The sequence below is a fragment of the Protopterus annectens genome, chromosome 12.part0 (genome assembly GCF_019279795.1).
Source record: "Protopterus annectens isolate FY-2018-M chromosome 12.part0, PAN1.0, whole genome shotgun sequence".
NCBI lineage: Eukaryota > Metazoa > Chordata > Ceratodontiformes > Protopteridae > Protopterus > Protopterus annectens.
In genome coordinates, this window is record NC_056746.1 from 482,832,382 (window position 1) to 482,847,237 (window position 14,856).

At 42.1% G+C, this 14,856-nt stretch overlaps 1 protein-coding gene across 1 annotated transcript in view; it reads left to right on the forward strand.

Moving 5' to 3' along the window:
- The window catches only part of PRPSAP2 (phosphoribosyl pyrophosphate synthetase associated protein 2), a 1,165,642-nt gene that overhangs the window by 622,935 nt on the left and 527,851 nt on the right, over positions 1–14,856 (forward strand). Inside the window, exon 6 of the mRNA XM_044089586.1 lies at positions 13,457–13,629. Coding sequence (XP_043945521.1) covers positions 13,457–13,629 — 173 coding nt within the window. The remainder of the gene's footprint in view (positions 1–13,456; positions 13,630–14,856) is intronic.

Below are 14,856 nucleotides of genomic sequence, written 5' to 3' on the forward strand. Positions count from 1 at the left end.
TAATCTGGTGCCTTGTAAAGAAAAACACCGCTTTTCCACCAACATAAATCAACCAACATCCCACACCACCCCCTCTTTCAGCCTATCACCAGTGCCCACCTCAACTATCAAAAAAACTCCTAAAACTAAAGCCAACCACACTAGCAGCTGATAACATGCCTGCTGCATACCTAAAAATGGGTAGTGACTCCCTATCATATCCTGTCTCTATCCTTATCCAACTGCTCCATACTAGAATCCTACATACCCAAACTCTGGAAAGTATCTCACATCATTCCTCGCCATAAAGAAGGTAATTCTTATGAATTCTACAACTACCGACCTATTCCCTTCCTTTGCCCCTTATCCAAAATTCTTGAGAAATGCATCCACTTGCAAGTGATGACATTTCTTAACACACACAATCTACTATCTACCACACAACACAATTTCCGTCCACATCACAGCACTACCACAGCCCTTCTATCCTTCACTAATTAATTATATAAACCTTCACAGGAATGATAACAAATGTGTATCAGCCATTTTCCTAGACCTCTCAAAAGCATTTGACATGGTCTCCCACTCCATTCTACTAGACTCACTAACATTATCCTTCACCTCCTCTACTATAGCCTGGTTCAGAAGCTACTTGTCTGACCGGCAACAATCAGTCCAGTGGAAAGGAACTCTGTCTACACAACTTCCAACCACCATAGGAGTCCCACAGGGCTCTATACTGGGCCCGCTATTCTCTATTTTCGCAAATAACCTCAAATGCTCTACACAACATGCCACACTCATACAATATGCGGATGATTCAACCCTGATCTGCTCCACCTAATCTCCCACCACCCTGCATACACTCACTCAAGATATCTTTATCTCAGTAGAAAAATGGATATCGGGTATCCAACTAATTCTAAATCCCAAAAAGACAAAACTGCTACTATTTACCCCTAATAGATAAAAAAAAAAAAAAAAAAAACTCTCCTTTACCATAACATCTAAGGACGGCACCACCATCTCCCCTTTTAACCACACCAAACTTCTGGGCATTGAAATAGACAATAATCTCCACTTTGATGTTCACATCTCACATACCATAAAACTAGTACACAAAAAAACTAGGCTCCCTATACAGGCATAAGTCCTTTCTCTCACAAAAAGCAAGAGTCACTCTTGCACAAAGCCACCTCCTCTCAACTCTTATTATACGCAGCACCAATCTTTACCCAAATCAGACAATGTGACCTAGACAAACTAGAATCATGCTACAATAAAATAGCCAAGATGTCCTTCAAGGATGTATCTGCAGTCCTAACAAATGGGTTGTCCTGTCGTCAGGCAGCCCTTCGGTCGGCCGGATTCCAAAGTCTGGGTCTGGCCTCGGCTGGTGTCGCACTTCACCCGACGTCATCTCTGCTGGTCTTCGGGTATAAAGGCATCAGCCAACGCCATTTTCCTCAGTCTTTCTTGCAGTGGCTCAAGCAGAAGCTGTTCGCAAGTGCCGGTCGGTCAGATCCAGAGATTAATACTACCGAATACTACTCAAGACTTCTAAAAGCTAAGTACCCGTTGGGGACTCTTTCTTGCCTCAGCCGATGTCAGAAAAAGTAAATAACTGTTTAACTTGTGGGAAACAAATACCTCATAAAGATTTCCACTCTTACTGCTTACCTTGTTTAGGCCCAGACCACGACGTAGCAGCTTGTTTAGCCTGTGCTTCCTTCAACCGGTTTAACGCTTAGGCGTCTGTCGGAGTTTGCTGAACAGTTTTTCGGCTCAGATTTTGCGTACATTATGCCGTCGGATCCTCCGACTACCCAAATTGTTAAAAAACGCAAAGAAAAGGACCGACACTCGCGGTCCACAGTTTCGGCCGAAACCACGGTTAAGCAAACTGCGAGTGTCTCGGTTTCGGCCGAAACCGAGCAAACGGTTCAATCTACAGCCGAATCCATGACTACTACCGAGGCCCCTTCTACCCTAGCTGAATCGGCCTCTGAAATTTTGCCTACTAATGTGGTTTCTCTAGAGTTATCAGACACCATCCCTTTGGATGTCTCTACCCCAGCACGTGGTGCTGCTAGGCCTCCTGCAGCCATGTCTATAAAGGCCTTTGCCAGGGCTAAAGCAGCCAAGACTGCTAAATCAGTGCCTGTTAAGCCCCCCTCTCACAGGCCCAGCTCCAGTTCACAAATGCTTTCTCTGGCAGAGGATCTCATCTCTTTAATAAGGGGATCCCAATCTCACCCAGACAGGGCCTCACAACCTCCGGAAAAGAGACCTAGAGCAGAGCCCCCTGAGCCAGGCTCCTCAGATGACTCTTCTGATGACTCAGACATTACAGACCATCCAGAGGCTCCTCTTTCTACTTATGAAGATTCTGATGCTGAAGAATCTATTCCTTCTGCCTCTCCACCAGAGGAATTTTCCTTTGGGGAAACCTTACATGCCATGCGAGAGCAATTCCAATGGCAGGGACAAGATTTCTCAGATTCAAGAAAAAGGCTTAGGACCTTTTTACACTTACCGCAACATAGGCCCTTAGCTATACCTCCAGTTCTTCCTGTTGTGGATGATGCATTTAATGATGTTTGCTCTGCTCCTGATACTTTACCTCCAGCCCCTGCTAAGCCCGACAGGTTCTACAGGGTACCGGACACTCATCACCACTTATACAAGGCTCCTTTTGCAGATCCGGAGACCATCTCCCAGGGGCCTAAGGCAGTAGCTTCGACCTCAGCTAAAAACCCTCTCCCTTCTGATAGGGAATCCAGGTCCTTAGAGAGATGGGGCAAAAAAGTATACACCTCTGCTACTCTCTCAGCTAGAGCTTTGAACTGTCAGTTTCATATGATCCAATACCAGGAGTTTATGCTTGATCAGTTAACTAAGAAACTGTCCTCTGATGATTCCTTAGATAAGAAATATGTTCTAGAAATGGTGAATAACATTCAGCAGGTTAGTAACCATTCTTTAAAATGTGGCTATGATGCACTGGAGGCTTCATTTAGATCAGCCATGACTGGCACAGTTATAAGAAGGCATGCATGGTTGAAAGAGCAGGCCTTGCCGGATCATGTTAAAGCAAAGCTATTAGATGCTCCTATGGACAAGGTCAGTTTATTTGGTTCTCCTGCCCAACAAGTAATGAAGAAAATGGAAGAGAAGGCAAAATCTGTACAAACAGTTAAAGATTTCTTACAGGTACAGCCCCCAAGGTTCAGCAGGAACTGGCCTTCCAAAAATTGGTCCTTTCCAGACTCCTCTAAAAATCAGAGAGGCAGGAATAGACGTTCCAGAGGCAGAAATCAATCCAGAGGAGGTGCCTACAGGGGACACCAGTGGCAAGGCAATAACCAACGAGGCACAGATACAACCACGACCACTGCAACAGGACAATCACAGTGACATGGCTCTAACACTGCCTACCAGGGAACAAATAGTAGCACCCTTAGGCGGAAAATTAGCTTTATTTTCAAAAAACTGGCACTATATCACAAGAGACAACTGGATTTTGCAAACTATAGACCAAGGCTACAGGTTTCATTTCCACACCTTACCAGCAAAAAGAGGAATGCCAAACCTGCCACCAAATCAAAAGTCAGAAGCCCTAAAACAAATAGCTCAATTAACAAAGATGAGAGCTGTGGAAAGGGTACCACCTACAGAACAGGGCAAGGGATTTTACTCCAGACTATTCCTAGTACCAAGAAAAGAGAACAGTTGGAGACCTATTCTCGACCTGTCCGCTTTAAACACATTCATCATCGTTCCAAAATTCAAAATGCTGACCCTACACCAACTTCTTCCCATGCTGGGCAAGGAGTATTGGCTGGTTACTCTAGATCTCAAGGAGGCATACCTGCACGTCCCCATACGACCAATTTGCAGAAGATACCTCAGATTTCTTGCAGGATCAGAGCATTATCAATTCTCAGCATTGCCCTTTGGCTTATCTACTGCCCAGAGTGTTCACGAAATGCCTGGCATCAGTAATCGCTCATTGCAGGCTTCAGGGAATCCAAATTTATCCATACCTGGACGACTGCCTGATACAAGCGGACAACAAAAGCAAGCTGACACAAGACTTACAAAGAGTCATTTGCTTACTACAAGCCCTGGGATACACAGTCCATTTAAAAAAGTCAAAACTGATACCATCCCAGACAATAACATTCTTGGGTGCAGAATTGGACACAGTAAAACAGATGGCATTCCTAACTGCAGAAAAACAAGAACAACTTCCTCTGTACTTCTTGGCACTAGCAAAGCAGAACAAACTAACAGCAAGAAAAGTACTGCAGGCCTTGGGTTTCATGGCATCCTGCATAATCTTGGTTCCCCATGCCAGACTGCATATGAGAAAGCTACAGTGGTACCTAAAGAATTTATGGTCTCAACACAAGCATAGCTTAGAAACCGAAATTCCACTAATTCCATGCCTGAAACAAGAGTTCCTATGGTGGGCTCAGACATGCCAGGCAAACCCAGGCTTGTCCTTCCACAACATTCAAGCAAGCCAAACCATCACAACAGACACCTCAGACCTCGGTTGGGGGGCGCACATGCTGGACAAGTGCATTCAAGGCTTATGGACTCCAGATCAACTACACCTGCACATAAATCAAAAAGAAATGCTGGCAGTAAAACTAGCAATCCAGAATTTCAGACCATTCCTCAAGGAGGGCAAATTGATGATAAGGACAGACAACACCACAGTCATGTGGTACATCAACAAACAGGGAGGCACTCATTCATACCCCCTATGCCGAATGACTCTGGACCTGTGGAATATGGCTCTGAGCTACAACATTCAATTACAGGCAATATTCGTACCGGGAAAAGAAAACATCCTAGCAGACATGTTAAGCAGAACTACCTCGGATGCTCACGAATGGATGCTACACCCGGACATCTTCAAGGCCATCACAAAGAAATGGGGAATGCCACAAATAGACCTATTTGCATCCCCACTCAATCACCAGCTCAAGAAATTCTGCACAAGGACATACCACCCCCTTGCTTGGAGGGTGGACTCTCTATCTGCATATGCATTTCCACCCCTTCCTTTGATGCACAAGGTACTACTGAAAATCAAAGAGGAACGTCCAAGGATAATTCTGATAGCTCCAAATTGGCCAAGACAACATTGGTATCCATTACTGAGGAGCATGTCTCGGGGACATGGGCTCTACCCCTGATTCCTTTGATGTTGACTCAGAGCAACTACAACATCTTGCATCCAAACCTGAAAACTCTGCAACTCACTGCCTGGAACATTACATAAGAGCATCTAACCCAGATTTATCCCAAAGGGTTAAAGACATTATCCTTGAGGCCCGCAGACCTTCTACTAGAAGGAACTATGCAGGTAAATGGAAAAGGTTTGTCATTTGGAGTACAGAAAGAGGGAAAGATGTGTCAAAGGTAGATATTGCCAACATCCTGGAGTATTTGGCAGAGCTCCTACATACTGGCCTGTCCTATTCCTCCATCAAGATACATGCATCAGCTATTTCTGCAGAATACAGCTTCGATCCCCCTGTCTTCTCGCATCCTCTACTCAGACAGTTCCTCAGAGGAATTAAGAATGTTAAACCTCCTAGGAAACCACCATTACCAGCATGGGACTTGAATTTTGTGTTAGAAAAATTGACACTCCCTCCATTTGAACCAGCAGCAACAGCAGATCTTCAACACCTATCCTGGAAAACTGCTTTCCTTCTGGCAATTACTTCAGCAAGAAGGGTTTCGGAACTACAGGCTTTAATGGCAGTACAACCCTTCCTAATCTTCCATCAAGATAGAGTGTCCATGAGGACTAATCCTACATTTATGCCTAAGGTGGTATCCAGAGTGTCTCTAAACCAGGCAATCCACCTACCTACCTTCTTTCCAAACCCACGGAACAAAGGGGAAAGACTGCTGCATACCTTGGATGTACATAGACAGTTGCGTTACTACCTGGACAGAACCAAGGGCAATAGAAAAACTGACCAGCTCCTAGTAGCCTATGCAACAGGAAGGGAAGGAAAAGCAATTTCCAAACAGACAATCTCCAAGTGGATAGGAAATTGCATAAGATTCTGTTACTCCTATCATGGAAAGCAAATTCCACAGAACATAAGGCCTCATTCTACAAGGGCTACAGCCACTACCACAGCCTTCTTACGAGGAGTGGCTACCAAGGACATTATTGAGGCTGCTACTTGGACCTCCGTGCATACATTTGCCAAGCATTATAACTTACCTCTATACTCTAGATCCCGAGCAGGGTTTGCCACTGCTGTGTTGCAAGGGATCCTAACTACACCATAATACTTATTCCTCCTCCCCTAGTTTGGCTATGGTATTCTACCCATTTGTTAGGACTGCAGATGCATCCTTGAAGGACATAGTACAGTTTTGTACCTACCATAAATGTAGATGTCCGAACAGGATAGCATCTGCAGTCAGGATTACCCACCCTCCTTCCCCTCTGTGGTACTCTAGGGTATTGCCCACCTAATAGCTAGCTGGGCGGGGAGGGATCTCTTATGGTGTATTTGTTTGTATATATGTACATACATGTATATTTTTTGTGTTTGCCTTCTACTTTTTGGAAAACATTGGCATTTACCCAAAAATTTAGCTATCCAAGAGGGCTACTGGCATCTGGGGCAAGAAACACTGAGGAAAATGGCATCGGCTGATGCCTTTATACCCGAAGACCAGCAGAGATGACGTCGGGTGAAGTGCGACACCAGCCGAGGCCAGACCCAGACTTTGGAATCCGGCCGACCGAAGGGCTGCCTGACGACAGGACAACCCATTTGTTAGGACTGCAGATGCTATCCTGTTCGGACATCTACATTTATGGTAGGTACAAAACTGTACTTTTGCTACTAACTCAACCTATAGAACCCATCACTGTGCTGCACTAAAAGAACTAAATGGCTTGAGCTACCACAGCTACTTAACTATCACCAGCTGGGCACAGCCTACAATATTCTCAAATATCCTGAAAAAAACCCTCATTATCCAACCTACTTACTATCTGTACTGCAAACCGGTACCTAAGATCCAGTGAAAAATATCTCCTGTCCATCACCAAGGCTAACAATAATGCAGGGAAAGCGCTCTACTCCCACACCGTTGCCAGAAATTGGAACTCTCTTCCCCTATCCGTGTCCACTGCCCCCTCCACATCCATATTCAAAAACTCCCTCAAATCGCACCTTCTTAGTACCTGGTTATGCCCTTGTATCACATAACCCTACCCATACTACTATTAACTCCCCAAATTCCTCTCTGATCACATGCTGGATCTCTGATCCCCTGTAGGCTTGGTCATCTGAAAGGGTACTTTTAACTGTAGAATCTTACTTGATCAATTTTCTTCTCTTACCAATGTATAAATGACATTGTCTTTTTACCCATGTTCTATATCTTCTTTTACCTGGAGAGTTTTTTTATTAATTTCTTGTTATATTACTATGCTCAGCATACATGATGTAACCTGTTTTGTGTATTATGCTGATTATGCTGTATTTGTATAACTTGATGTTGAAGCTTTTCTCCCCGGGCCTTCGCTGAAAATGGGCTTGGTCCAGTCGGAATTTCCCAGTTAACAAATGTAAAATAAAATAAATAAATAACCACAAACAAACCAGACATAAATAAAGGTTTTGACTAAAAAAACAGCAAGATGCTTGTTACTAATTTAAAAAGTGTTTGCTACAGTTAAAACACTAGGCGTTAGCACATTACCGTGACAGCAAATGCAGTATCGGCATTCATTTAAGAACCTGGTACTACACTGCTGCACCATTGCACCTTATTATATATATTTTACTTGGCAATAAGTAATGCTACAAAAAAAGAGAAAAATGAACAAATTGGTGAATTACACACAGATTGAGGAGTTGCTGACTTCCTTTACTTCCAAAATTGAATTAATTCACATCTTTTAATCTGTCAGTTTATCCGTACTAATAACTTTAAAAATTGCTTTGATTATCTGTGTGTAGTTGTAGAAATAAGAGGTTGAAAGTTATACAACTGGTATGGGAAGCAGGCTAGCATTTGTGAAGCTGTGCTACGTCAGGAATCTTGCTGACCGACAGTTTCCTTGATCCTTAGAGAAAAGGCACTTTGTGGCATTGTTGTTGTATTAACTTTTCAAGAAAACTAGCACAATATTTAAAAACTGATTCTGATATTAGGCTGTTCCACTGTTTGTTCCTGATTGCTCAACAAGAACATTGAGAGCTATAAAGGAAGCAAGTGGTACAGAGCATTACATACAGTACCCATACGCAATATTGTTGCTTTTTCATTTAGAGATATGAAGGATGGGATTATTTCAGAACATTACCGAGATGATGCAGTTACTGCTGTGTTTAAGACAGTCGCTTTTTTTTTTTTAGCACTTTAATGATTTTAATGCAGCTAGAATTAAAGTTAGGCAAACTATATGAATTGCACAAACATGCTTTGGAAGACTACTAGATAGGAACTAAAGCAATAACGTATCTGTTCTCCTAGGGAGTGAAAACATTTTTGGAAAAGGTAAAGCGTGGTCATAACGAAAGAAAGGTGGGTGGAGAATCAGTGTGCCAGATAACGTCATGCAGTGGGTGGTTTTATCTGGCCAAATTGGAGAGCGGGACACTCCTGAAGCAAAAACAGTGCGTTTGCAGTAAAAATAAGCTGAAAAGTGCAGATTCAGTGACATGGGTTCCAAGTATAACACTTAAAGTTTACATTGGTGACAAAACATAAAAGTGTTCCGAGAGCCGCATCTTTGACACTCTCCCTTTAAGTATTCTGCATGGTTGAGAAGTGGTGCTGATTGGAACCTGTCTGGTGAAGGGTAATTGGTCTTGGAGTAAGCACCCTCATTGGTTCTTTAGAGTTTGTTTTTAGCTTCTGGTTTTTAAGCCCCACATTTGAGCACCTCGCACTGCTGTGCAATTGTTCGCCAAAGCCAGACATGTAATTTCAACAATTTTTCCCTTAGATACAGCTGTAGTACATTAGTGTAGTCCTCATCTTTAGTACATTTCCAGCCTTAAGTATTGCTAGTGAGCTTTGACCTGTTAAGTTACTGGCCAAAACCCCCATCAGATATACCAATCTACTGAGCACCTCCTAGATCAGTCTTGAAAGCACCCCTGTTGTGATAACAGTTCTTCAAACCTAGCAGTGTGGATAGTTGGACTACCCCTGTTTCTCCTGCCAGCCTTGTTGACTTTGGTCTGCTGAGGCAGTTAACCAAATGTCTCATGTACACAGACAGCCCTCTACCAGTAACTCACTCTGGTACAGAGTGTGAGAGATACAGCTACACCAAGAATCTTGAATCCCTGCTCTTTAGCACTCAAAACAGTAATACTGAAGAGGTTGTCAAATCACTCACCACTGCTCATGCACATAGTACACATCCAACACATCCAACACATAAATCGACATATGCAGGGGTTCTCTCAAAAAAACTTAATGAAACACCAGAGACCTCTCAAACACAAGACTGCTACAACCAACAGCGTTCCCACAGCACCCAAGACACTTAACACCAGTGTCTCACCTATCAAGCCCTGGTGTAACACTCTTAAATCAAATTTTCTTGTCAGTGGAGATTCCATAGTGAGATGCAAGGATGTACCACTCACCAGGTTGGATAAGGAGAAAGTCACGATCAGCTGCCTGTCCGGTGCCAGGATTAGTCGGATCACAGATGCACTCAAGTCTCTCGGCAATAATTACTGTTATGCCTTTGTCATAGCTTATGTTGGAGTGAATAACCCAAGACGTACCTCACCGGTCAATATAAAGAGAGACATGATTGAGCTCTCTGTCTCGGGCAGGTATGGCCCTAGCCTTGAGAAGCATATTACCTTCACCTAGAATGATGCTGCAGTATAAACAAAAATTGATGAGTTTCAATAATTGGCTTAGTATTTGGTGTCATTCAAAGTTTGCCAGCCTGGGATGACATGGTCGACAAATGTTGCTGCTTTGCCAGAGACTGTTTGCACATGACACCACTAGGCTTTCGGCTGCTGGCAGAGGCTCTTGCCTCCACCAGTGCCTATTTTAGGCAAGTTCTCAAAAACAAAATTGCCGATGTGAAAATTGCCAATCATAACAAAATAAAGGGGTATGTTACTAAACGTTAAAGAGCTTAAACCAAAAACTGCACACCTTGTAAGCACTGCTATCACTGGAGGATGTAGATATCTGTGCAGTCACAGAAATCTGGTTCAAGGCCTGAGAGAGTGAACCAGCCTTGCAAGGCTACAATGCCTTCCACACCTTCAGACCGTAAAACGAACGTGTGAGAACCAAAGGAGACTATGTTGCTATCTATATTGGAGAGAAATTCACCTCCCAACTAGTTAGACAAGATTCAGATTACTGTGGGTAAGACCCTCATTCAAGTCATAGCTAGTTGTAGATCCCCCTCCATCGATCATGATGTGCACAAGGACTACTTGACCAAACTGGAATTGATCCAAATATTGCCAAACACTCTGGTCATGGGGGATTTCAGTTATCCCACAATCGACTGAAAAATCTACTCTAGCCTTGACTTACTAGTACAAATGTTTCTTGACTTTAACTCAAATGCCCTGGAACAAATTGTTCAAACCCCAACAAGAGAAACAAACATAGTAGATCTGGTCCTCACTACCGTGACAAATAGATGGCACTACTGCAACTGTGGGACCCTCGTTAGTTAAATCTGACCACAAATCAATTGCCTTTGAACTGGCACCAACACCAGAACTCACAAAGGGCAAATTCATACTAAAAACTTAACCAAGCTCCTAGGGGAAGGTATAAATTCATTCCAAGCCCCACCCCAACTGGAAGTGATAACTACAGCAAAGCTTACACTAAAGTCTTGTACAGTAACTTGTACAAGTGTATAGACTCTGCTGTTCCAGAGAAAATCAAAACCAGAGCCCTAAGTAAAAACAAGCCGCCCTGGTGGACATCCAGCATCAACACACTTTACAACAGATGCAAAAAGTTGCTGTCTGAGAAAACAGAGACAAGACCCCCAACAATGAAAAAGCACCCTCCTCAGCCTCGCACATCAAATCTTCTAAGGGTAACTGAGAAAAACTTGGCAATCACGGCCAGGGATAACCATAAGGCCTTTTACAGCTTGCATACGCAGCCTAAAAGGTAGATCCCAAGCATGTGCTGAACTAGTGACTGAATCTCACACACTGATCCCCCAGCAATAGCAAACTTACTAACAGACAAAACTGGTGAAAATTTCACTCCTTTATTCCCTCCAAAATTCTCACAAACCTTGCTGCAACTCCGCCCACCCCACCCCCACCCTGCATATCTGAAGAGCAGGTTATTAAAGTCTTGCCTAAAGTGAAATACACAGCCTCTGTGATACCAGATGACATCTCAAGCTGTCTTCTAAACTAAAACATGAGCGACATGAGCTAGCATCACCATTAAGTACCCTGTTCAATCACAGCCTTAACCGCAAGCTATGTTCATGTGGAATGGAGAACAGCAACAGTTATTCTTCTCCACAAAGGTGACTTGGCAACAGACCCATAAATCTGACCAGCCTCATCTGTGAAGCCATGGAATGCATCATCACCTCATAAAGACATAGGTGACCTCCAAATCCTGTATCTGACCCAATATGGCTTTGTCAAGGGCAGATCCTGCCTGTTAAAACCTGGTGGATTTCTTTGAAAATGTGACCATGGCCATTGACGAGGTCAGATCTGTGCATACAGCATATCTGTACTTGGTCAAGGCTTTCGACACAATCCCATAGTCAGGTATTACTGATAAGCTTAGAAAACCCCTTTGTTGTAAGATAGGTTGCCAACTGGTTCACAAACTGGTCACACACCATCAAAGTGGCTGACTCAATATCAACCAACAGACCTGTCATCAGCAGGGTGTGCCACAAGGCTCAGTGTTGGGCCCCCCTACTATTTGGTGTATACTTCTCAGAAGTTAGGCCAAAAGTGAGGGCTGTGGCTGACCAAGTGTGCAGCTGACTGCAAACTGGGTGTAATTATAGAATACCTAAATGATGTCTGTATACTTTAGGAGAGTCTTACACAGACCAGCAACTGCTGTCTTTGTCACGGTCTGAAAATAAATGCAAAGCAATGCATCATCATTCCCTTAGTTAAAAACAATGTCCCTTCACCATGAAATTAACACCACCACCTTGTTTACCTATGAAGTGGCAAGGGATCTGGAATAACAAGTAGACTGCAACCTTAACTTTGACCACCATGTGTCTGCTGTAGTAAGGAAGGTTTTCTGCATCGCACACTTGATTAGCAAAGGCATCACCTGTAAGAGCAAAGGAGGTTATAATCCCTTTATACTTGCACTAATCAGGCCCATAATTGAGTATAACCCCACTTTTGGCATGTACTGTTCAAAAGGCCTGCAGCAATTGGAGAGACATCCAGAAGTTTCTAACAAAGATGATTGGGGACTCCAGTATCTGCCTTACACAGACCAACTAAAGTCTCTCATTGTACTCAGCATCGTATAGACTTATTAGAGGAGACTTGTGCCAGGCTTACAGAGCAATCTCCAACCCAAACCTAATGAATTTGCTGCACATCCACCTAAATATGGCCCAAGTCTTGAATAGGATGTGCTAGAGGGACAAATTTGTTTCCCAGAGACTGTTGTGTGTATGGAATAGGCTTGCCAATTCATGTGAAGCAGAGCACCTCTGACACTGTCCAAAAGGAACTTGAACGAGTGGATGGGGTACTGTGAATTCTTGCTGGGGTTAGTGCCCACAATCTTCCTGGACCTGAGCAGTCATTACTAAATATAGTCCTGGGTGTCTACTTTAGAGTACCTATGGTATTACATTGGTATGAAATGGCTAGGCTTGAAATGACTTACTGATTTAGCAGTTTGAATGTAGGCTGAGCTTGTATTTACACATTCCCATGTATTAAATATGTGATGATGACAAATGAGCACGGTCATTTTAGTAAGTAAAAGTAGTAGAAAAGCAGTGATGTGTGGGTTGCAGTATGACTTTAATTCATTTTGTCTGTTCTGTTAGGGTGCTCCTGTAAGTCACGAATCTATGGATGATTTTTATCCATGTTTGCTGTGGGAAAATTGCCTTGGGGTTATTGTGCTGGGTTTCTGTGGTGAGTTCATTGCCTGCTTAGTTTTACTGGAGCCTAGGCATAGGACTCAAATTTTGAGAACCATTGTGCTGCTTTTAATTTTGTGTTGCTTGGTGTCAGACCTAAGACACTAGGAAATTTAATTGATATGGAATAGTTTCCACACCTTTGCACGTTTTTATTTAGTCTTTCTGTTAATATGATGGTTAGTATGCTTAGTTTTAATTCATCTGAGGTTAACTGTGGTGTTATGAATGTTATTCTGCCATTATTTGTCTGTGAAGGACACATTTGAGATTAATGTACTTTGTCTAATTTTTGTGTTACAGAGATGTGAACACTGCAATAATGGAATTTTTGATTATGGTATATGCATGTAAGACATCCTGTGCCAAAAGCATCATTGGTGTGATGCCTTATTTCCCCTACAGTAAACAGTGTAAAATGCGTAAGAGAGGTTCAATTGTCAGCAAGCTACTTGCATCAATGCTGTGCAAAGCTGGTAAGACATGTTTTTTTCAGTGTATATGTTAAGTGAATAACAAGCAGATAAAGAGCGGTGAAGATTACCACTGATTTTCTTCTGCAGGCTTCCTGGTTCTGAATCAGACGCATCTTGGCAGAAATGTTTTCTTATGTCTTCGTTTGAGTAGTTACTATGTTTCACCCATTAAGTTAAGGATACATGATAAAAAGCTTTAACAGATCTCCCCAAGCTATCTCAGCTCTTGCATTTTTAATTGAATAGAGTGCGTTAAATCCTCAGGCTACCTTGGGGGTAATTATTTTGTTGGCATATGAGTTTTAGTAGAGAAAATAATTACCCCCCCCACACACACACCCCTTCCCATTAAAATGTGTGGAAACTGTAACCTGGATGTGAGAAGTTGTGATTTTAATTATTGTGGCTGTTCATTTCTTTCTCATCTCATTCTAATGTCAGTGGTACACCGAAGGTGGGCATCTTTTGGTGCGACAAGGCAGTTACATGACTACTTACCACTGTGACATGATCATAGCTATGTCTCATAAGGGGAGGGGATCAGTATATATATATATGTGTGTGTGTGTGTGTGTGTGTATATATATATGTATATATGTGTATATATAGATATATATATATATATATATATATATATATATATATATATATATATATATATATATATATATATATATATATATATGTGTATATATATATATGTGTGTGTGTATATATATATATATATATATATATATATATATATATATATATATATATATATATATATACAAGAACAAGTCAAACTATATTACTGTAGTCATCATGTAATTATGCTAGTCAGAAAAATCCTTCAAAGGACACATTCATCTGGGGCGCTGTGTTGAGAATGGAGCTGAAGCCACTGTTTGATATAGAAACAGTGAGGATCCAGCTCATTTTATAGATTTTTGAGCTGTTGCTTTGCTGTTGTAATTGTGCAGTCTTCCTAATGTAGACATCTTCAGACATTTCACTTTTTTCTTATGGTGAGGATGCATAAAATCATACAGAAGTTTTGGTTTTGTAACATAGCCAAAACTACTGTCAATTTATGATATTTTTTCAGCATTTGGAATATTAATGCAGAAAAAAGAAAAATGGAAGGCATTACAGTTAAAGGCAACAATGGGATTCTATTATTAAATGCTCAAATTGTCTGTCCATTTTCTTCCTGTTTATTGTCCCTGCTATATATAAACAACACAG